This window comes from Gasterosteus aculeatus, chromosome X, assembly GCF_964276395.1.
Source record: "Gasterosteus aculeatus chromosome X, fGasAcu3.hap1.1, whole genome shotgun sequence".
Classification (NCBI taxonomy): domain Eukaryota; kingdom Metazoa; phylum Chordata; class Actinopteri; order Perciformes; family Gasterosteidae; genus Gasterosteus; species Gasterosteus aculeatus.
The window spans coordinates 13918005-13941178 of NC_135698.1; the positions used below are offsets into that span (position 1 = coordinate 13918005).

At 44.4% G+C, this 23174-nt stretch overlaps 1 protein-coding gene across 1 annotated transcript; it reads left to right on the plus strand.

Moving 5' to 3' along the window:
* The first annotated feature begins 4742 nt into the window (after positions 1 to 4742).
* On the plus strand, positions 4743 to 21143 carry LOC120809129 (uncharacterized). The gene is made up of 10 exons (XM_040162747.2): positions 4743 to 4846; positions 5018 to 5071; positions 11277 to 11567; positions 13220 to 13294; positions 13799 to 14101; positions 14893 to 15010; positions 16099 to 16375; positions 16495 to 16626; positions 18179 to 18291; positions 18985 to 21143. The coding sequence occupies exons 2-10, from the start codon at positions 5020 to 5022 to the stop codon at positions 18995 to 18997; spliced, it is 1374 nt and encodes a 457-aa protein (XP_040018681.2). The 5' UTR covers positions 4743 to 4846; positions 5018 to 5019; the 3' UTR covers positions 18998 to 21143.
* Positions 21144 to 23174: the final 2031 nt, after the last annotated feature.

Consider the following 23174-nt stretch of genomic DNA (forward strand, 5'->3'; position numbering starts at 1 on the left):
AATTGACCTCATTAAAACGTAATACAGCAATCAACATGAATACTGCAAACGTTTGCTCGTTTAGCACCACCAGAGGGCGTAGGCGCTGCACTCTTTCATACTGGAAGGGCGCAGCATCTCACACAGCCTCCATGGTACCAAACGCATACAGTGTGTATGTACTTATAATGCATGTAATATCATTTTCATTTCATCAAAAAGAATGCCACTATTTCACAAAAAATATTCCGACCAACACGCAGGGGGGTTGAGAGACATCAGTGTCGTGTGACAGGAATATCCCAAGCAGTGGGGAAGAGTAGCGCCCTCTACAGTTTTATATAGAAGCTAGTATTTCAATACGTCTTTGCGCAGCTTCATTGCAGCATAATTCTGTATCTTTTCATTTACAATTTATGTTACGTAGGTGTTTCTCTCCACAGGCCGTAGGCTCTAACTGTGACTCCCATCAGGATTCTAATGAAGAGAAAATTCAATTCAATTACATTCCCTTTAATGATCCCTCGGCTGGAATAACACGTTAGAGCAAGTAATGATGTGCATACCATGCCACAAATCTCCTTCAAATACCAGATAACATGTCACACATACCCAACAGGGAGCACACACACACACACACACACACACACATCCACACAAAATGAAGCCCGTCGACTGTTAACCTGGCACAGCGGTGTACGGTTAATTCTTTCTGAGCAGTGCCTGCCTGCATGCAAAACAGAGGCACAGACACACGCTGAGACGCAGGGATGTGGATGATAGACACGTCGCTTAACCGGGGACCTCCCGTAGTCCCGCAGTGGAATTCTGAGCTTTGTGCAATAATCTCTCTGACATGGGTGTATGTGACAATGGGTTTTGTGTGATTGTGGAGAAACTAGGGCCTCTGGGTGGGAAGACATACTTCCATTGGTGTGACGCAGCCACACAATCAGCCACCCACCTACACACAGACACACACACACACACACACTACCCCTCCTAAACACCCACACACACACACACATGGACTTAAAAATGGGGATTATAAGCTATATTTGTTGGTGTGAACTGAGCATTCGTTTCCTATCTGGCTCTCTTCTGCATTATGTGAAGTGAAAAGTGGACGCTTGCCTTTGATGTGTGCTCCGATCCTGTGTGTTTTCCATTGAGCCTTCTCTTGTGGCTCCTGCAGCTTGATGGCCTATTCACTCGGCTCCATAATGAGCTGCTAATTATCCCAGGACCTCATCAAATGTGCTTGGGCTCCACAGCTAAGCTTCCTCCTCACATTGGTTGGCATGGCGACCGTAGGGGACGGGGCCTGCATGAAGGAGGCCGCCAAAAGGACTGCCGCAGCTTCACTCTCGCTCTCTGCTTCAGAGGAACACATCCTTATTCAAAAGAGAGACTGAAATGTATGGTTGCCATAAAACATGTATGGTTTGAAATGTTGTTGTATGTGTACATATGTGAGTTTTGTTTGTGTGTTCCTGTCCCTGAGTGCATGAACTGCTAATATTATGGGAAAGTTATGACCTCTCTGGCGACTCCCACATTGATTTAGAGTCCTGTGGAAGCGCTGGGCCCTTCTCATTTCCTGTTTATGGTGTCATGGAAATGTTCGCTTCCTCTGCTTACGCGCCATAGCATAACAATATTCCCTGCATCCAGCCAGGAGCCGAGGCCTCAGAAAGCACAAGATCTGCAGCAGTGGCGCTGCAACGCTGTCTGTGACCAGAATAAGAACCTGCAGTGCCAATACATTGAAACCGCCGGTGGGAAGTTCCAGATTTATGGCAGCATTTATCACCAAGGTATTAATCACCTCTTAAAATGCCCTAATTCAAACGCACCTTCCTCCCTTCAGTTGCTAGGCAACCACAGAGTGCCACAGTGATGCTGCGAGTTAAAGGCTGACATCCTCGGTGTAAACAGGATTGTAGGGTGACTGCGTTTCTTTCATGTCTCAGAGGTTCCATTACATGGCCAGCTGACAGTCACAATGATACACTGTCACAAGAGAGTAATTATACAGCCTGTTGTTCCTTCCGGTGTATCAACGAGCATCCAAGCAAATTAAGTCACACAGCGGTTCTACAAGCAGCTGGACAAGCAATTAACCATTAAAATGGTACAGTTGTTTTTGAGATGTTCAACAATATATGGTGCTTTTGCTTTGAGCGTTGGTCATTTGGTTGTCTGAAAAACTATTTACTTTATCGTTGTCCATCAACATACATGAACTCGTTTTTATTTAAGCTTGTTCAGGCCATGTATGATGTGGACCACTGGTCTGTCTGTGTCTACGTTTAGGCCTCCTTTCTTTTCTATTCAGGAATTTATTCACCCACTCCCACTGCCACCTGGAAACAACAACCACTACTACCCGTCCCAGGTTTGTCACGATTTGTTAGACAAATTGGGCATTTGGCATTCTGAGGTAGTTGGCAGCTTCACCTTGTTTCTAATCTTGAAGGTGGCTCTATTTGTCTAAAAGATGTTTGTCTGCTTTTGCTGTATTTCCTTTTCATGCTTAACATCAACCTGCCCAGGGAATATCCGTCCCATTTTTTTTAAATATTCCATCTGATACATGTTACTTAAAAGTATAAATGTCAACCTGTTGGCGGCTCTCAACGAAATGAATTCATTCAAAAACACACAAATTCAACAAATAATAATTTTTATGGTCCACATTTTTGGGCAAATCCATTTCAACCGCTCCACCATTTCCACTCAAATGAATGGAGCATGTTGAAAAACACAGCATTGCAAATATTTTAAGCAACTGTTGGCTCTTTGTGTGTTTCCATTTGAGTTATTTGTCAATTACAGGCACACATTCCTGAGGTCTGCACTGCAGCCGTGGGCGTAGGACTTTTTCAATCTGGACAAAACAAAGACCACAGTATGAGTGGAGAGATTCCATGCACATGACCTCACACTCTGAGGGACGGCTCTGTGTTATAAGCAAACCCATCATCTTTTACCCTTCTTGCTTTGAATGGCATTTGTAGGCCCTTTGGAAAAGAAATGGGTGACTAATGGTCGCACAACCAAGCATTCAACAAGAACCTTGAAGTACTTAAACAAGCAGCAAAACAGGGAAGCAAACTATTGGAATTATTTTGTTGTTTGACCATGATCTAATCTGTTATCTGTACCCTCCTGCGCCCGTTCTGCCCTGCAACCAAGCTCCTTTTATCACTTGCTGATGATCACAGGTACAAACAACAGCATGTAGAGACTCTGACTTCCTTTTTATTTCTATTTCCATGACAGTAACTTCCGTTTTTTTTCTCCATTTCCTCTTTCAGGTGTCGTTCGTATGTGTGCTTGTACATCTGAGTTCACTTCCTTCTCTCTGACGGTTTTGTGAAAGAAATATCCTCCAACTGGGCCAGCAAAGGGTTGAGCGGTGCAGGCCCTCCTTCTCTCTCTCTCTCTCTCTCTCTCTCTCTCTACGCTGGCATATTTTCACACAGTTTCATGGCACACCTTGCATTTCTTGCTCCTTACGTAGGCCCGCTGGCCAGAAGTTGCCAGATGTGATTGCAGCTGAGAAATAAAGAGGTGAGAGACCGAAAGACTCGTGTGTGAAAGGATGTGATGAAAATGGAGGGCGTGTGATGGTGTTTCAGATGCTGTTTATACTGAAATAGCCACTGTTCTGCAGCGGTATACGGAGAGAGAACGAGAGCCAGCAAGGGGGAGGAAATGAACAACAGAGGGGAAGTGATCAGTAAACTGAAGTGCTAGCTGTGAGCCTCCATTACGACAGCTTGTTTGGACCTCACTATCGGTCAACATACACAGGGGTTCTGTGTGTGCAGGAAACAACAAAAGAATAAGCAAAAGACGCTATTTGCATCTGCTTTGGTGCTGTGATCCCCTGCACTAATGCGTGCATTCAATCCTCTGTGAACTCTTTTTGGAAACCTGTTTGTTGCAGATAAATCTCAAGTCTATTTTGGTTGTGATCAGCGTTCTGTCATCGTCCGGATGCCAGCATGGTCTCATTAGAACCCTGCATAGCTTCATTCTAGAACTGCATCTTTTAGCAAACAATACGATCACTCAACAACAGATGCTGTTGAAATGCAACATGAAAAAGAATACACCATGAAAACTGTAGAAATGGATATAGAGTGATGTTAGGGTAGCAGGAAATATTGACAACATTAACAGACATAACCATGAACTCCTTTTAAGTAATAGTTATATTACAACCTTATATTTATAATAATACTGGGACTCCAACTAATGACACATTAAATACTGTGATTTAACTCACTGAAACCCAAAGATGCCCCAATCACTGTCCCAATCACTGGTTTGTTGTCAAATATATTCAGCTTAGCTTTATTTATGAGGAAGTAGGCAAGCTGGTGACAAAATATTGATAGATTTACCATTTGGCTGCTAAATCGTCGCCTTCCACCGGAGACTTACTGTCTGCCAACTCTTTCACGCTGGAGCTATGAGTGATTTAATACTCGGTGAGGTCTTTGATATCAAAGGGAAAACTCAACTCAGTATTCAATTCGATTTCTGGAAATGGGACAAAATAATTGTGTTTTTTTTGGGGGGGGGGGGGCGCTCAAAAGAAGGGATAAGTTGAAGCAAGAGTGGTAATATAAAATAATATGTAGGACTGACGGATGGAGGGGGGGCGCTTCAAGGGGAGACGTCTGGAAAGCGGCATCTTTGCCTCCCCTCTGCTCCTCCTCCCCTCCTCCCTCCCGGCATTCTTCCCACGCTCCGCAGCTCAGCCTTCAGCTCCCCGGATCCTCCCTGAAGGGTCCCGAGGTGCAGCCTGCTTATGTGCGAGTGCGCGTACGTGCATCGAAGCGTGTGTTTGCGGGTACTTGTGCCCAGTTCCCTCTCTCTCTCTCTCTCTCTCTCTCTCTCTCTCTCTCTCTCTCTCTCTCTCTCTCTCTCTCTCTCTCTCTCTCTCTCTCTCTCGCCGTGCAGCTGAGGTGGGCGCGTGGAGCCTCTGACCCTCTCTCGCCCACTCTCCCTCTCTGTGTTGCAGCTATGGATGGACTGCGTTTACCTCCACTCATCGAGGAGGCTTCGGACTCTACAGGTCTGTGCAGCTGTGTTTTTTTTTTTTACCGCGGTGTGTTTACCATTTTGTGCAGTCGGATTTGTGTGTCTGCGTGTGTGTGTGTGTGTGTGTGTGTGTGTGTGTGTGTGTGTGTGTGTGTGTAGGTGAAATGGTGGTGGAGGAGACGATGCTCGTCTCTGTTTACTTCCGAAGTGAGGGATGGGGCGCTGAACTGAGGAGGCGGAGGAGGAGATGGAGAGAGCTGGTCAGGTGGTGGGAAGCGTAGGGAGTAGGGGAGGGGTGCGGGGGGAGGAGGAGGGGGGGGGGTCGTCTTTATTAGGAGCTGTGGTCGAGCTGATGACGGACTGACTCACTGAGCTTCACTGTCGGCGGTGGCATCCGTGGAGGTTTGATGGAGGCGACATGCTGCCAGGTAATACCAGATATGGAAATAACCTATGATTGGTCAGCTGTGCTGCACGTGCTGTTATGAGGATGGGAGATGCAATGTGGAGCACTCAGGTTTATTTTTTTTTTAAACGTTAAACTCAGACGTCTTCTCAGCTCTGATATTAATGATTGTGTATTCATGTGATAGTGGGTTGAATAGCCAATGTGGTGTTTTCGTGACTTCACCTCCCTGAGTGTGGCTCTGTGATTACTCGGCACAATGCACCCTCACAGAATCACGACTACATGTGCTACTGGTTCCAGGGAGCGATGTCTGGAATGTTTTCTCGTGTTTGTGCGTCACAACGCGGGAGAAGAGTGTGTTTCCTTCATGTTTTGTGGGTGGGTGGGTGGGGGGGCGCAGACAGAGCTGCTCTCGGTGGGACGCTGTTAGGAGGATGTTTATCGATGTGGAGGAGCTCAGAGAGAACCAGAGGTCAACAAGCCTCCGTCCAGCCAGACAGATTGCCCGGATCTGGCTTCCTTTTCCTGTACTGTCCTAGAGCGGGACTCAATAACAAGCCTTTGGCGGGGGGCCTCCATCCCTTTGACTTGTTGAACCACTTTTGTTCCCGGTGGTAATTTCATTTATTATGCTGACGCCTGCGTATTGACCCTCTTAACATGGATGCTGTATCCGGAGAAAAATCTTCCTCCCTAACAAGGTTGTTCCTGTTATCTTTCCTTTCATCACAGCCTTAGATGTGTTTTTAAAAGCTGCAACGTCAGCGTGGTCCGACGGCGAGGGTCTTTAACGCAGCGTGAATCCTGTTCATTAAAGTATTAGACGTACAGCAAACTAAAAAAAAAGAGATTCAACGGGATTACTTTTTAAATCGCTCGCGGATCTAAAAGGATTAAACTGCATTCGTTTTGTCCTGGCTGAGGTCAGTTATTTAAACAGTAGTCTGGGTTCTTAAAAAAATCCTTTAAAATCACTTGCCACTACAAACACGCAATACAGATGTTCTCATGCAGACATCGAAAAAACACCAGAAACCGATTTGACATCGGCAAGCTGTCTGTGTGTCTTCCAACCGACCGGCACCATATTGTTCCTCCCACTTGCACGACTCACCAGCCATATCTCCCTCCAACCTTCTCTCTGCGTTTCCCACTCAATATCTCATCCCCCCTCTTTCAAACGCAATCCTCTGCTCTCTTCAGCGCCCACATATACCCTCCAACACACACACACACACACACACACGCACGCACGCATAGAAACACCAACCTTTGCACCTGCCGGTGCGTCCGCCCACACGACATTTCTCTCCCTGTCCTCTCTTGCTTTTCTCCTGTGTTGTGGTTGTGAGATTCAAGTCAGCAGTGTTATTCCCAGAGATCAGCCCTCTTGAACTAATAAACAGAAAAGTTAGAAATCCTGGACACTGCAGAGACTTTCGGAGAAAAACAGCGCGAGATTAAAACGTCAGTGTTTAACACGGCCCATTAAATGAAAACAAATATTGCATGTTTACTCACCCACCCCTTCATCCCCTCAGCCCTCAGCAGCACCGTATCCCCATTACACCCCAACCCCCCCCCCCCCCATTATCCTTCAGGCTTTCAAGGCACTCTGCAGGCCGCGAGCGGAATTGAGTGCGCCACATGTTATTTCATTTTCTCTCGATTGGTTTCATAATGGAAAAATTCTTCAAACTTTCAAATGACTATAGTGAATGTTCAGGAACCCTTGTGGCTCCCTCCCCGAGGGTTATGTATATATGGATTTCTAAAAAAACTTTTCTTCTCCCTCTCCCCCTGTTAAATCTGTCATTAGGGCGCACTCTCTCTCCCTCTGGGTCTTTATTCATTTCACTTTTGGCAGCTATTCCCTCTTGCCTCTGGGATTTAAGTGAAGTGATCCCTTCCGTGGAGATCGCTATCAGGTGGGAGGCGCTGATATGTGCGATCAAATGCTTCTTGTTTCCATGCTTTGTTCTCCGTCGCCATTCATGTCCCTGAATGGAACAGCTACGCAACAAGCCCGCGTGCACGCGACACCTCGCAGCCACACAGACACTTTTTATTTCCATAAAGGAATAAAGAAATCTGACCTCATGCACGTTTTGAATGTTCATCTAATGAAGCAGAACTGCAGCTCATTCTGCGACGTCTCTCGTTTCCATTGACCCACTTTCTCTTATCTCACTATTAAAGTGCAAACATGGATTTTCAATTTAAATAATAGAGAGGCTCATTAACTCAACTCTTTGGGTGCTCATGGTTCCGGTTCATTTTCTTGCTGCCTCCTCTGCTGCTGCTGTTGTTCCTCAGTTTTCAGCCTTAAAGAACTGAGAGAGAGAAAGAGATAACCCCGCTTTAACCTCACGAGATCCCCTGTGGCTCGGTCCCCATCTCAAGCTGTTGAGCTTCACGCCGTTTGAAGTCAGAAAAACTCATATGATGCTTCTCCATATGGACTTCACGGGTGACACCTGGTAGGAACGCTTGTGTTGCTCTGTGGGAAAAAAGCTAAAGGCAGACAGAAGGATTTACAGGTTAAGCAAGAGCAAAACAACAGCTCTATCACCATGGTAACTTTCCAGCCCTGGGTTGTTGGTTTGCAGAGGTCACCATGGAGATGAACTAGCGTGCTGCTCCACCCGAGTCCTTCCACATCGATTCATATGGAAGTGAGCAGCTCGAGTGCCCTTGGGCACCTCATTACTCCTCCTCTTCAGTACCTCTTTAATTCTCTTTTCATCCTTCCCCTCTTTTGCTCTTGCGCAGTCTCCCCCGACTCTTCCTCCCTGCCAGGACTTACGTGTTGGCGAGGAAGTGTGCCGGTTTTAAGGGAAAAGCTACAAAATCAGTGCTGAGCTGGCTTCAAAGCTGGGGTGGAGGGGTGCATTATGCATGGCCTCCTACACAGATGCTGAGATCCCTGGAATTCATACATATATATGTATTTATATGTATAAGCATATCAGAAATAGGCCTAGGAGATTATACTGACACATAAGCCTGCATGCCACTGTATAATATATATATATATGTCTATAGTCACTCACAGCTTCAAGTACAAGCACATACGCCCACATTCACAAAACATTTTGTGATAAATTACAAAAATGTAGCACTCATCAACACTTCCAGCACCACCTGTCTGACAAATCCCATTTACAAGCCTGCTTCAGCACAAAGCAACCGTGTCACATCACATCTGTGTCGAAAGCCACCAGCTCCGGTTTCAGCGTGCCGTCATTTTCTTTCACACCCCATTTAACTCCAGATGTTGCTCTCAATACAGAGAAATCAGATTTTAATACAGAGAAATCGGATTTTTAACTATAGCAGTCAGAAGGGGAGAAAGTAGATGCACATTGTTGACCTATTTTCTACATTTGATTGTCTATAAAGTTGATCAAACGAATACGTACTGATTTTTGCAGAAATTGCTTTCTACTCTATCACACTGCAGGATTGATTTTTTTGCAGAATAAGCAGACGTACTAGTGAAACTGCAGTAGTTTGCAGTGTACCCGGTGCAAGGTAAAAGCAGCTCTGTCCCACATAACCGCCTCTGCTAGCCTGCCTCTGTCTGCAAAAAATCCTCACACTCCATCACTGAACACTAAATCAGAAATCAAATAAAAGGCTTTTGTTGCCACACTAACGCGTGCATTCAATGCCAGACAGGTATCCTGAGATGCAGAACAGTGATTCCTGTTTGTTGTTTCCTCCCATCTCTAAAGTGGCACAATGTTTGGAATGAAATACTCAATGTGTTTTGCCGCAGTTTGATTACAAAAGAATGTGCCGTGGCCAGATAAAGCCCACCCCCCTCCCCGGGGGGCTTTAACACCGCTCTTGAGATGACTCTCATCCATTAGACATGGACTCGTCCATGTCTAATGGATCCCTGCGTGACTAAAGACCAGCGCTGTGCCAAGTACGCGGTGGATTGATCACAGGTGTCCCTGCAGCTGATTTTGTGTGTTTGACATTCACTCACAAGGTGAGGTGATGAAACTTCCTTAAGGACATAAATGACTAACAATCTGTTGAGAATAAGCAGCAGGACCAACACTGATTCACACAGTTGCTGATTGGACACAGAACAATATGTTGGTAGAGGTTAAATCCTTTGCAAAGGGAAGTTGATAACAGTTGAGAGGAATTTTTTTGTACATAATATCAACGTAGATCCTAAACATTTTTCTCAACGTGTATAAAAAACCTGCACTGTCGTTCTCAATGCTACATCTATCAAACCTAAGCACAAATGGCTTGAGCTATTACGCGCAGAGTCAGAAATCCTGAAGGATTCGGATAAGTGACATTCAGAGGGCGTTTTGTCCCTGATGGCTTTCAGTTGCCACGGGCTACACAAGCAGCTCCAGCTCCTTCCCCTGCCACGCAGCTTCCTCCAGCTCTCCTCTCTACGAGTAACTCATTACACCAGCATCAAAGTTTAACAACAACATAGCCCAGCGCTCTTGAAACCTCTTACATGCCTCTTAGGGGTTGCATTGTTTAAATTAACATTATTAAGAGACATGAAGGAAGCAGCGTGCTGCTAATGTCTTATCAGATATAATGATAATATGCTGCCAATGCTTTGTTGTGATGGAAATGGTTACATTTAGTGAGAGGAACAACAAGGGAGAGAAATAATTACCACAGGAGATGGCAGCGTCCCCTGAGCAAAGATTACACCGCTGGGCATCCTTTTAATTAGGTAGATCTTTAGTTAATACTTCAACGTGTCCCCGTGCCGCACCTCCTCCTCCTCATATCTGTACGTGCTCTTTTCTCTCCCATCCCCGCACAGCTTTCTGGACAAAGAAAGAGATTTGGATGCCCTCGGGAAAACACTCCAAAATGAATGTGTGATGCTATACTTCTATTTATTTCTGAGATTGGACTTGTTATGAAGAGAAATGCAGGCCAGTGTGTGATATAAGCAGAATTTCCAGGGACGAGGTAGGAATTGAGATCTTTTAACCTCTAACCGTCAGAGTCTAACGGCACCCAAGAACAAACTAACATTGCGGATATAATCTCCTTTTAGCTCTGGTCTTTTCTGCCTGGCAGCAAATCTCATTTTACTAATGAGAAAAACTGCATCTTCCAAGTGAAATGAGATTTTAAATCAAGTTTATTAGTATTGCTCTCCATCGTATACAACGTCTCGTTGGGCTTTACGGACCCACGTCGACAACAAGGAAAGCAAAGCAAAAAGCAAAAGAATGCTGGCATACGAGCACATGACGTTACAAAGTGTAATAGCCATGAGAGATGTGTGTTGGTCACACGTCTTACTATGAGTGGTAGCTCGGGTTATGATGGACTCGGAGTCGCAGTGCTGAGTGGTGAGTCATTGTGATTGCCTCAGCACACAGGCCCACCTCCCCCCCTCTCACCGCATTGTGGCAGCTAACTCACTCCACCTACTGGTCACAACATTTTGATTCAATAGAGGAATCTAATACAAATGTCACTTAACATTGTAATTAATTGCCATCCACGCTGTGTATTAATGACGTGTCCACTAAAAACCACCCAGTGTCAAATAATTGACACATGTTTCAGCATTTAATGTATTCTTCCCAGCATGAACGGAGAGCTTTATTCCTTTCTTTGAAAAGCTCGCCTCTAATCTCATGTTGGTGTTCAAAGAACCCGCTTTAAGCACAAGATGGTGCTGTTGATTCAAAAGAAACCCCAGTCTGTGTCACGTTTAGAGAATGACTGAATTCAAACGCCTTTAAATCTCCTCTCGCCTCCTTCCCTCTCTTCAGCTATCGGGCATCCCTTTTTAATATCGCTGCCGTTTGTTCATCAGATGACCCGTGCGATCTGAAAGCAGAGGGCAGCCCCACCATGGACAACAACATCACTGCAAAGGAGAGAGGCGTGCTGGAGGAGAACAACGAGAAGGAGGAGATGGACCAAGAGAGAGCTCAGGAGGAGGAGGAGGAGAAGGAGGAGGGGAAGATGAAGAACGAGCAGGAGCCACTGACGGAGGAGCAGGAGCTGGAGGAGCTGAGGGCCCAGGTGCTGGAACTGCTGCTGGAGCTGGACGATGCCAGAGAGATCGCCAACAAGCACCAGGAGACCTTCCATGAGCTGCAAGGTGAGACTTGTAAATAACAGTGTTCTATTTGTTCTGTATTGAATCATTAATCTTCCCTTTATTCAACAGTCATCTGACCTGGAAACAAAACACATGGAACCAAATGGAGACATCTTTCACATACCCTAAATCTTGTCATTGTGGGTACATTTTGCTTTTCTCAATGACTATTAGACATATTACATTATTAGACGACACTATTTTACTCCCCACCCCTTTGTGTGATGTGGGAACCTTAAAAAATCACAGGGAACTAAAGAAGATAGAGCTTTCCCAAAAAGAAGAAATCCTCTCAAACGCTTCTTGGGAATATCCTGGGAATCCCTGACGCTTTGGTAGTAGTCTCTGTTCAATTAGCCACAACTACAATGTCCCTTAACCTTTAATCATGTTGTGGGACTTTAATGCAATCTGCAGCATAAACACTGTTGACAACAAAGTGGACACGTCGTGCGATATACACAGGTCAGTTTCACCACGGTGGATCAACATGCATTTATTTGCAGCTTCCCAGACTTCAGACATCTAAGGTTGCTTTAAACTACATGTCAACATTCTCCCGTTCACACATACTGCCGTTCTGAAACTTCTATTTTGAATATATTTTAAATGCATGATTCTTTCTCTGCATATCGTCGATATTGATCCCGCAGTTGCGAAACTTTTGCCACGGTGCACCGAAAAAGGGAAATCCTGAAGAACTTCATCAACACTTATATATTAACACAATATCAACTTTATTATAAGACCAACGTGTTTCGACATGTGACCACAATGCGATCCGGTTTGAACTCAAACCAATTTGTGTACATCGCCACCTAGTTGAATAAGTGAAAGAATGAATGCATGCATGCGGTCATTGACACAGTCCCTCGTCATGGGTCGCTAAACGGAGCATCACTTCATTGCTTAGAAATGATGAGCTTAACGTCCAGGGACACCAGCAATGAGTCAGGCCTTGGGTATGGTGCTACACCGAACTCACTGTGTATGTGTGTGTGTGTTAGCATATTTATGAGTGTGTATTTATGACTCTGCGTCACACTAAAAGACATGGCGTGCTGAGCTCAGATGTTTGTTTGGCAGAGTAGAGGCATTCCTCAGACAACTGCTGTGCAGGCTGAGGGAAGCTTCCCGACTGGGTGTCCTACACCACGACGAGAGATCTCTTTTGGTCCACTCCCACTGGGACGACTCAGCTGTGCATGCTGATGGCAGCTGTTTGCTGCGTGGGGTTGGGGCAAGGGGGGGGTCCCCAGTGTACATGGCCAGAGAATGACATCGGGGAGGTGGAAGTAAAGATCATGATGATTGTTAGTTTCATTGTGTTTTTATTTCCCATTTGTTCTTAGTGCATTTATTGTTGTGCAGTCATTTTGTGCGTCATCTTATTTTTTATGTCTATTGGATATTTATAAAAGTGACATACTAGCAAATCTAATACTGATTCTGAATGTCGGGGTTCATGTTGTGTTCCACAGGCAGACACACAGAACTGCCTGTGTCATTCAGTCATGCCTCAAGGTTGAACCGCTTATCAAGTTGTCATCTTTCTATTGGCTCGCTGAACTGACATTTCCTCTTATCTCTCTGCCCACTCCCCTGTCCTCCCCCCTTCTCCTCCACTTCTCTCCACTTCCACTCTCCACCAGGACTGCTGGAGGATGAGCGTCTGGCAAGTGCCCATCAAGCTGAAGCCTTCACACGGCAGATCCAAAATCTACAAGGTATTGACACTAATAAAGCTCTGCGAGGTGAAGTGAAGTTCTTTGAAAAAAAAAAAAAAGAAAACAGACAACAACTACTGCTGGTCCCCAGAAACAAGAAGAATTGCCATTACAGAGTAAACATTGATCAACAGGACCTGCGTCTTGTATGTACAGGACGGTCTCAAGATGGAAATTGCTACATAAGTATGATGGATGTAAACAACAAGAAAACCATAAATATCTGCAACTATTCAGCTAATTGTTTAAACATTTTTTTTTTTACGAAATAGTTCACACAATCTCACTCAATCTTGAGTGATCAATAAAACACACATCAAAAACAACACAATACCAAAAAACAGATGTAATAGCTCTAATTAAGAAAATTAGAGCTATTACATCCCCCCCACAAACATAAACACACACACACGCATGCAAGAACACGTAAGATCACGCACACATTTACACATCCATACTGACACTGCAGTCTCGGCCCACATGGCCCTCCTCCTCTCCCCACAGCCCAGCTGCGCTCTGTGCAGGAGGAGATGGACAGCCTGGAGGAGGAGAAGGAGAGCGAGCTGGTCGAGGCCCAGGAGGAGCTGCGCATCGCTCAGGAGGAGGTGATCCTGCTCCAGCAGGCGGCGGAGGAGGCGGCGGCCGAGAGGGAGAACGACATCGCCTCGCTGCAGGAGGAGCTGTGTCGCCGGCGGGTCGAGCTGCAGCGCCTCAGCGAGGAGACCCAGGAGTACGAGCTGGAGATCACCACGCTGAGGGCAGAGATCGGCATGAAGAGCCAGCGCAGGGAGGCCGAGAGGAGAGACGGTGAGGGGGGCGAGGAGTGTCGTAACAGGAGGAGAAAAACACAAAGAAGATGGGTACATGTGGATGCCAGGGAGGAGTGATGGAGTGAAGTGGGCCCGTTGTTTTACGGCAGGCCTACATGAAGCACCATCGCTTTAGGCGGCACAGCACATCGTCACCATGCGGATGACCGCAGCCCCCGACCGGTCTTTGTTGCTGATATTATGAAAACAAAGCACGATGCTATGAATGTTCTCATTCGATGCTCACACCAGGTTAGCATCTCACAGCCAAGCACATAAATCATATGTGAGGTTTAATAAATATTTCAAGGTACAAATGTGGTCACTGTGTCCTGCAAGGGGAGCGGTGTGTGTGCTTGTAGGATACCAGGGACATGAAGTCATGAGGGGGAGGGACACACATGATATCATGGCTGGGCTCTGCAGCTGAGCCCCGGGTGGGACTGAGGGAGGGGAGTTCACGTTATATAATTGTCAGGAAACCGATGTATTTCACAAAGAAGTACATTCTGACCCACATTATTGTGAGTAATATTTATATAATATACCTTTTTTATATACATATCTTTGTAAGGATTAAACAAACCATTTGTAACATTTTGATCAATGACCATAAGAGGCCTTTCCAGTCACTATGTTAAGCTTCATATTTAACAGGCACACATGAGTGTGATATCAAGCTTCTCGATCTAATTATCTTCAAGTAAGCTCAAACGCAAGCTACTCCTCTAATATATCCCGTACTCAGCCGGTGACATTAACGCCTTCATCCATGACCTGTTCCGTCAGGTGACATGGACCTGCTGAAGGAGGAGTGCCGTACGCTGAGGGAGGAGTGTCAGACCCTGAAGGAGGACAACATACGCCTCACCGAAAGGCTGCAGCTGCTGCAGAGACAGAGGACATGGTGAGAGGTCAATGTCTGTTGACCCATCAGCTGTGCTTACTGGTTCCGCCGGAGGGGACACCCGGGGGAATACTACACACTAACCACAGACATTCACGTCATGTCTCATTTAGAAAAAGCCGCTAGGCCACCTGTTTAATCACTTCACAACATCTTGTGAGGGATTACACATCATATGATGTGAAAATTAGATTCACAGAAAATCCCTCGGTAACAATTCTGAGATTGAAGGTCCATTTAAAAAAAAAAAAAAACCTGTTCTCATTCCCATGTTTACCTATTGGATTTGTACTGGGTTTTCATCAGCTCCACTCGGCTTGAGCTTTTCATTTTTTTTCAAGAACAAATATAAAAGAAACATAGGAAGATGTTTATGATTGAGGCCAAATCCCCACACAGGATCTATTTAGAGGCTGTTATGTATTTTTCTTCCTCAGCAGACGGGGAACTGGTGCTACTCCATCTGTTGAGGAAGATCTTGTTAAAGCCAACTTTATTTTTAGCATTTTTACAAACAGAAGTTCCACACTGCTTTGCAGGAAGAGGAGAAGGGAAACAGAGAGTCAAAAGACTAAAAAAAGCCTCAAATGTATCGACTCAAGCAAAAATGGCAAACATTTAAACATAGTTCCATGATTTTCTTGATTTTTCTTTTACCTAATATTTTTTTGACTTTTTTTGAAAATGTTTTTTGACTTAATATTTTTTTAATGTATTTTCCATGACACACAAAAAAAGAGTTTGAGACTGTTGGTCAGACAAAACAAGCCATTATATTGCGATGGGCCTTTTTCATTGTTTTCAGACATGTTATAAATAACAAATTAACTGCTAACTAATCGTTTGATTGGTCAAAATGAATGAATTGATGTTCTTGTTGTCCTATTAAAAGGATGACTAGTTACATTTGGTGGAATATCTGTCACAGAAACATACAAAAGATGGAAAAAAAGGCATCAGACAAATAACATAGCAACCACATTCTGCCGTTGACCATACAGATGATCAGCCGATTTCTGAGCTTTCACCTAATTCACCTGAAACAGAAAGTCAACGCTGTATTCTTCACCTTGACTCCTTTCGTCCAGCTCCAGTGTCTACCTCTCACTTAAAGAGGAAGACGGGGAGGAAGGCACGGAGGGGAAGGAGATGGGGACCGGCTCGGATGAGGTCATAACGGAGAGTTACATGACCATGGCCAAGTCCATTAACTGTCGCCTGGTGGACGCCTCCATCCAGAAGAATATTTCATTCGACGGGAAGCCAGTGACATCAACCAGCTGGAACGGAGGCACGGGGGAGATTTTCTCCCTGAGGGAGCAGCTCAAACAGGCAGAGGAGAAGGCCTCTAAGGTTGAGAGAGAGGTATGGTGCACATGGGAACACAGCGGTAGCTGATTAGAAATATGAATAAAAACCCAACACTCTAAAACATGTTTCATTATATGCTATAATATATATCTTGAGCTCTTGTCTTCCTCCAGTGCAACGGTCTGAAGGTGGAGCTGCAGGAGCTGCAGGTACTGTATGACAGCAGTCAGAGGGAGCGAGCAGAGCTGGAGGAGGAGCTGCAGCGCTGCAAGGCCGAGCTGGAGAAGCTGTCAGGGGGCGCTCAGGTGAGGGACAGCCATGAATAATGCAGTAATATACAGTGAGTTTCAAAAAGAGAAACTGATGGGATTAATGTAGGTTTGTAACTTTCCATTTCTGACTTTAGATTCCTTAAGCGTCTGTAGAGCAGGCTTTTGAGCTTTTTCCCTGCTATCATTGCGACAAGGTTGATGACACTTTCTCTTTGCACCCACGCTGTCAACTAACATACAACACACCTCACATTACACCTACTGTATCCTGTGTCTGTTAACCCACTTTCTCTGTGTCTCATACTGTAGCGACATACGTTTGGATATGAACTGACCTGGCCTGTCAGCCCATATCTATTGTGTGCTTTGAGCAGGGAAACCTTCCCTCTCTGCTGTTCCTGTGTTCGAACGTCTATGCGACAGCAATTCCTTTATATTGTTGTTAGACATAAACACAAAATCTGCTAAATTATATTCAGGCATTCAAGCCAAGAAAGCCTGCATCTCTTGGTCTAGAGAATAAGTCTGTTTGCTCATTTGGATATTGTAATTGTCTAGCTTGAGGCTACCTTCTGTTCATTTGAATAAGGTGCTGTGTGAACGACAACTTGCTGTGAAATAAAACGTAGCTAATTGAAACAATTACTGAAGTCCCAGCTACACCGATGTTGAAAGCACTGATAGTTTTGATGTGTTTTTAAGCTCTCGTGGGAAAATCCAAGACACTCAAGGCAAGAAGCAAAAGTATCAAATTAATTTTCCTTTAATGTTGTTGTCCTCTGGGTTGTTTTTTTTCAATGACACAGTCTGCGAACGCGGCACAATGCGACGCTTGAATGCAACAACTCGAGGACAATCTGTGGATTTAACTGCATTTCCACACAAAGACCAGCTCAATATTTTACAAGTTGATTTTCACACAGTCCTGAAAGGAATGAATACCAATCCTGAATACCGATGCCTCCAAGGAAAGAAAATATGCATCCAAAAACCTTAAAATACGAACAAAAAGACAGATCTAAACAGGAATACACCTCTGTTTTGTCTACCACAGCCGTGATGAGATGTCTCTGCGTTGTGTCAAACTGTCTACCCGTGCCTGTCTCTGACGCTGTCCTTGTGCTCTGAATGTCCATGTCCTCTCAGCCTGTACGATAACAAATTTAGCCAAACATATAAAAACAATCTATGAGAATACAGAGAATAAAATGCCACAATATGCATGTCCCAAAAATCACTTTCATCACTTACTTTCTTTGTCACCGCAACATCACACGCAGCCAACAAATGCAACACAGGACTGCTCACACATACTCAAGTTGAGTTGATGTGTACGTCACCTTAAAGTTATGCATCGTCTATTTAACAGGAAATATAAATGACTTCATCGCAACCTTTCGCCTTACTTCACGACCATAGACCATGTCACACTTTTGATTTAGCGATGTGTAGCGTCGGTCCATTTGTTCTGTTGTCACAGCATCTTTTTTTCCCTGTGCTTTTATCATTTGGATACTTTAATCCATCCATCCATTCATTCCGTTCATTCCCATGGTCCTTGTGTTTGTTTTTATTCCCTCCTCAGAGATTCACCCATCCTTCTGAGCACCCTGTTCTCTCCATCCCCTTCATAGGAATGATTGTAATATTGGCTGTGGTCTGGTGCTGGTTGTCGGAGCTGGCATCCCAGAGGGCAAGGTATGGGGGGCGCTTAACTCTATCTGATGCATAATTCTACACATGCTTCTTTAACGGACTAGCGAGTCAGTTCAACCGAGTTACATACAAACAAAGCTTTTCGCATCTGGTTTCCAGCGATACAAAGTAGTCGTAGCTGATTCCCTCGGGTTTTGCTGTTTGTCAGAATTCCGACTTCTGTCCCGACACCGTAGGTGTTGTTTGCTCTGGATGAATCACAGAAACTATCAAACGTTTTCAAGGGGGCCATAGATTGTGTATGCTGAATATCCAGAGTAATCAGGACACAATCTTTTATATACATTATTGATGAATTACGTTCACAGTGGCGGACGTTATTAAACTGTAGAAATGCCAAATTTGCCAAATAAAATCTTGAATGAAGGTAGATAACGACAATTTACGAAAAACATTTACGAAAGGTGGACGTGGGACGGGTGGGCAGTTTGGCAAATTAGTACAAAATATTTCCTTTGTATGGAGCTAAATAAAGTCCAACACAGGATTAGTTTGACATTTTGGTAAATGGGCTTTCTCGTCAAGTAGAAATCTTTCCAGCCAACTCTCCGTAAGGAGGCGAAAAAAAAAATGAATCTTCCTAAAATGTCAAACTATTCCTTCAAAAGCCAAAACCTGGCTGACGGACAAACCCGTACTTGCTCTTAACACCACTCTTTCCCTGTCTTCCCTCAGGGGAGTGAGGTAGGTTGGAACTCCATTTTGACTATCACTGCAGCCACAGCGGTGCTGCTGATGATGACGAGCTTGTTGAGAGCTCTCGTCCGATGTTGATTGGATGGGCAACAACTGCGCGGGGGCCCGAGGTCTGCTTCAGACTAGCCCTCGTTCTTCTCCCGCCACGTTTACGGACTCAACTGTAATCCTCTAAATGTGCTGGAGCTGACAGCTGTGTAGAAGAAAAAAATGATGTTGCCAATGAGACGGTCCTACGTGCGCCGGGAACGGCTGCGCTCGGTCACGCCCGAGATTGAAGATGATGATGGGTTGGCCTGCAGAGAGCCCACACGAGGACTGGCCTCACTCCACTAAGTGTGTGCTAGTGCTGCGTCACTCCTCCTTTGTGTCTGTGAATACTGTATATCATTTTCCTCGCTTTTAGTAAACAATGTGACAAAAAACAAACAAATTTAAGGTTTTAATTGCTTATGTGCACCTAATCTTTTTTCAAGTGTATTTAACCATTATTTATTCATTCGTATTGTTCATAGTTTTAAGATAGAAGATAGAATCTGGACAGATAATGCACTGAAACGCTCACGTGTCCTATGTATTTTTCTTTTTTTGTGAATAAGTTGACTATTAATTACTTGTAGCTTTCCTCTCGAATACTGAATGCTGAATGCAATCCTCCTGCCACTGAATTATGACCAAAACATGGAATCTGTACGCACCAATGCTACGCTACAATCAGAAGAGCTATGGCTAAATAAACACCTGTCAATCTAAACCGAGTTTATACGGCTTATGTTAAATCCTCGCTGGTCTTCTTCACGGTGCGCAGGCTCTGTCTCTTCTGCCTGCCTTACGGTTGATTGTCTTGTGTCTCGTCTCTGAAGATGAACAACTCCCACTTTCCTCTTTAATTATCAGTTGGCCCACGAAGCCAGAAAGCCTTCGCTGTGTTTCTCATTCTTCTCACCTGCCCACAGCTCACTTTGCAATTCTGAAATCTTACACCCACGACGACATTGTTACCCACGCATAGGTTTTCTGAAGTTTTGTTAAAGTATGTGCTCGCAAAGATATCTTCGCAACTTTGGGACCCAATTGTAGAACATTCAAGCTGTACGATAAAGTTTTATGTCTAACGTTTCAAAGTGCAGTAATAAGCTTTTGTTCTTTTTATGGCTAGCGTTATAGTATTGTCCTTTAGATTGATTGCCTTTGCAGGTTGTTGCAGGTACTCGAGAATGTTCACTGCGTTTGGTTTACTGACAATTAGCTTTACGTAACAAACTGCAGATCTCATGAAGTGAAAGATCAGGGTTTAGTAGTGTGAGGCCGTATTAGAACTCTGTATGGTTCCAAAATATGTAAATAGGAATGTGTCAGAAAAAAGGTTTTAGCATTAATTACAAAAACTATAAATGTATATGTGAAAGAATTTATGTTTACAATTGTGAAACGCTTTGTTTGTGTGGGAAAACCCTCCAGAACTGAAAAGAGCATGTTAGAAAAAACAATAGCAGCAAAATATATATTTTATGTTCATTAAGTTCATTTGTATTTCATGTAAATAGACATATGGTACTACGGGAGAGATGTTTCTAAAATCCATTTGTACTAGCTTTGTAGAAACTTTATTCTATTTTGAAAGAGCATTGTATATTTGATAGCCAAATTATATTCTGTGTAAACGTTTATTTATAGTGACATCACTAAGAAGAACTGCTTGTTCGCTAACAATTTCCAGTATCTGTTTGAAGGTGATTTTGTCATTGCATGCATGTAGATTCAATTTGATCTTAGTTGCTATGAGCAATATGACGTTGGTCAAACAGAACCTTGGTAGGCATTGCCTGACCTGTTATTTCTGCATATGAAAATATACTAAGGAAAGGCCCTTAAACTGCTGATCTTGTCACTGTCTATTAACAAATTGATCAGTTTGCAATAGAAATGAGATTGCCATTGATTTATCAGATTTGTCTTGTCATTTTTCCTTATTTCATGACTATCAGCGCCATCATAGTTTCACAAGCGCATATCTTGTTTCACAGCTTATTGTTGCTTGTTTGATTGTTTGCAATTTAGTTGTGGCTATTTTGTTACCTGGAGGTCTATTTTGTACCGCAAATGACTTGAGAAAAATAAATATATGTGCCCCACATGATGTTTGAGAGCTTTCTTTTGTTGGAAGGTGGCCTCACCGTCAGGTTCAGGGTTTAAAGTGTCCCGGAGTCCCGTTCATGAAGTCACTGGCAGTCAACCTGAGTGAGAACTGCCTCGGCTGGGATTGCATTACATGGGTTGTATGGGTATTAATAGCCGTTACTCCAGAGGGGTGACATGGGCTCACAGACTCTTTGCTGATAGCAGTAACTGGTGAGTCAACGCTGTTGATGAGCCCCATAAATTACACTCGTTACTTGGGTTGCCACGACTCATCGGTTTAAGTGTGTCTAATTATCTAAAAGTAGCGTGGATGTGCAGGCCGGGTACCATCAGCCTATAGCTCTCACCCAGCAGCGTTCTGCCTCCTGAGTTTGAGTTCAATTAGTTTCTGCATATATTCCTGACTGATTATGAATCAGGTTTCTGCCTCATTCTATGTCAGAGTTGTAGCTGATAAAAAAAAGTGTCTCAGCGGTGGAGATGTCGGGTCCAGATCAAAAGTGGGATGTAATCGAGCGGTCCTTGGCCTCAGGCCCATATGTCCAGCAAATTAGTCCCAAATACCTTTTTTAATATTTAATGTATTCACCTGACAGACTAACAGGGAAAAACTCATTTAAAAAGGTGGAATGCTGAGAGCAGCCATGGGCAGTCTTTGGGGTATAATGCCAAGTGAACAGTGTCCGGGTCAATAGCGCTACAGGTTTTTTTATACGAAAGTGACCCACCAAGTATATACGATTTAATTTGCCTATGCGTTATAAAATGCCTCAACTAACACTATTGCAATAATAGTAAATTAATTCCACTAAATACACTGAATAAGAAATACACTTTTTTCTAGAAGTACCTTTGTGCTCGTACTTAGGTAACATGTCCCCTAAAAATAACATGAGGCGTTAAAACACAATGTTCCGCATACGTTGTTCCATGGTGGGACTCAAACTTCCTGCGTCTGGACTGAGCATCTTAATGAGGCCTTCTACATGTGTCAGGGTTATTCTTACCTCCCACTACTCTGTCGAGGATGGTGCCCGGTGTCACGGCCATTTTCCTGACTGCTGAGTCACAACAGCATGACAGACCCCCCCTACCCCCCCTCCCTCCACGGGGCCCGGCAGCTGACACAACGTTTATTGGAAATGACTTGTTTTCTTTATGGATGCTCAATTTCACCATTTGCACACGCCGCCAACTGTCTCGGTGTATTTCTGGTGACAGCTCCAGTCTTCAATCAATGAACGCTGTCATGTTGACGGAGCTGGAGATGACACTAATTTACTTTCTGTCCAAAAGTCAGTTTGTCCTTTTAAAGGAGTAAAATATCGTTATGTGCAGCTGTTCATTCGGATTTGTTTGAGTTGAAAGGGAATTACTCCTGGTTCTTATTGGGGACAAAGTTGAATAATTTTCCTAAAATTGAATTACTATAGTTTTGCTTGGCTTGTGGCGCAGGGGTAGAGAGGGTACACCGGGACCTGCAAGGTTGGTGGTTGGAGCCCCAGCTGCCCCATGTTGTAGCGTCCATGAGCAAGACACCTAGTACCCCTAATTGCTCCCTGGGCAAAAAATTGTGATTTAAATGACCTGTAATGCTGCGGAGACATGAGCTTTTGCAAAGTTCTCAAGCATCTTTCCATAACCCTAACCCTCGACAGACATTGCATTTCACCATAACGGTGAAACACACGCGCAGCGCAGTCTTTAGCAAGGTGACTTCATCCCTTATTAAAATGTTTCATCGCCAAGGCATCAGTGATATCGATTAATGTGCGGACTCCAATTAAGCCGCAACGTCTGTTGAGCGACACTTTCTTTTCTTAGCCCAATTGTTCAGCCATTTGGATCCTGAGCATGACACACATTCGCAACAATCAGTTAAGTGCTACCCCCCCACCCCATCCTCAGCCTCTCGAATTGGAGAGCCTAAAAATAAAGCGCATGCCGCAACTGTTGCGCTGCCTGGTGTTCTGGCCAATCACTGGCGCATCCTCCCCGTAAACCGACCCCGACTCGGGTTATCCTCA

Excerpts from the sequence above, each read along its gene's own strand:
- LOC120809129 (XM_040162747.2), top strand. The coding sequence starts at position 5,020 with ATGGATGGACTGCGTTTACCTCCACTCATCGAGGAGGCTTCGGACTCT. Across the intron at positions 11,568-13,219 it reads GACCTTCCATGAGCTGCAAG|GACTGCTGGAGGATGAGCGT; the intron begins GTGAGACTTGTA and ends ACTCTCCACCAG. Across the intron at positions 16,376-16,494 it reads CCTCTAAGGTTGAGAGAGAG|TGCAACGGTCTGAAGGTGGA; the intron begins GTATGGTGCACA and ends GTCTTCCTCCAG.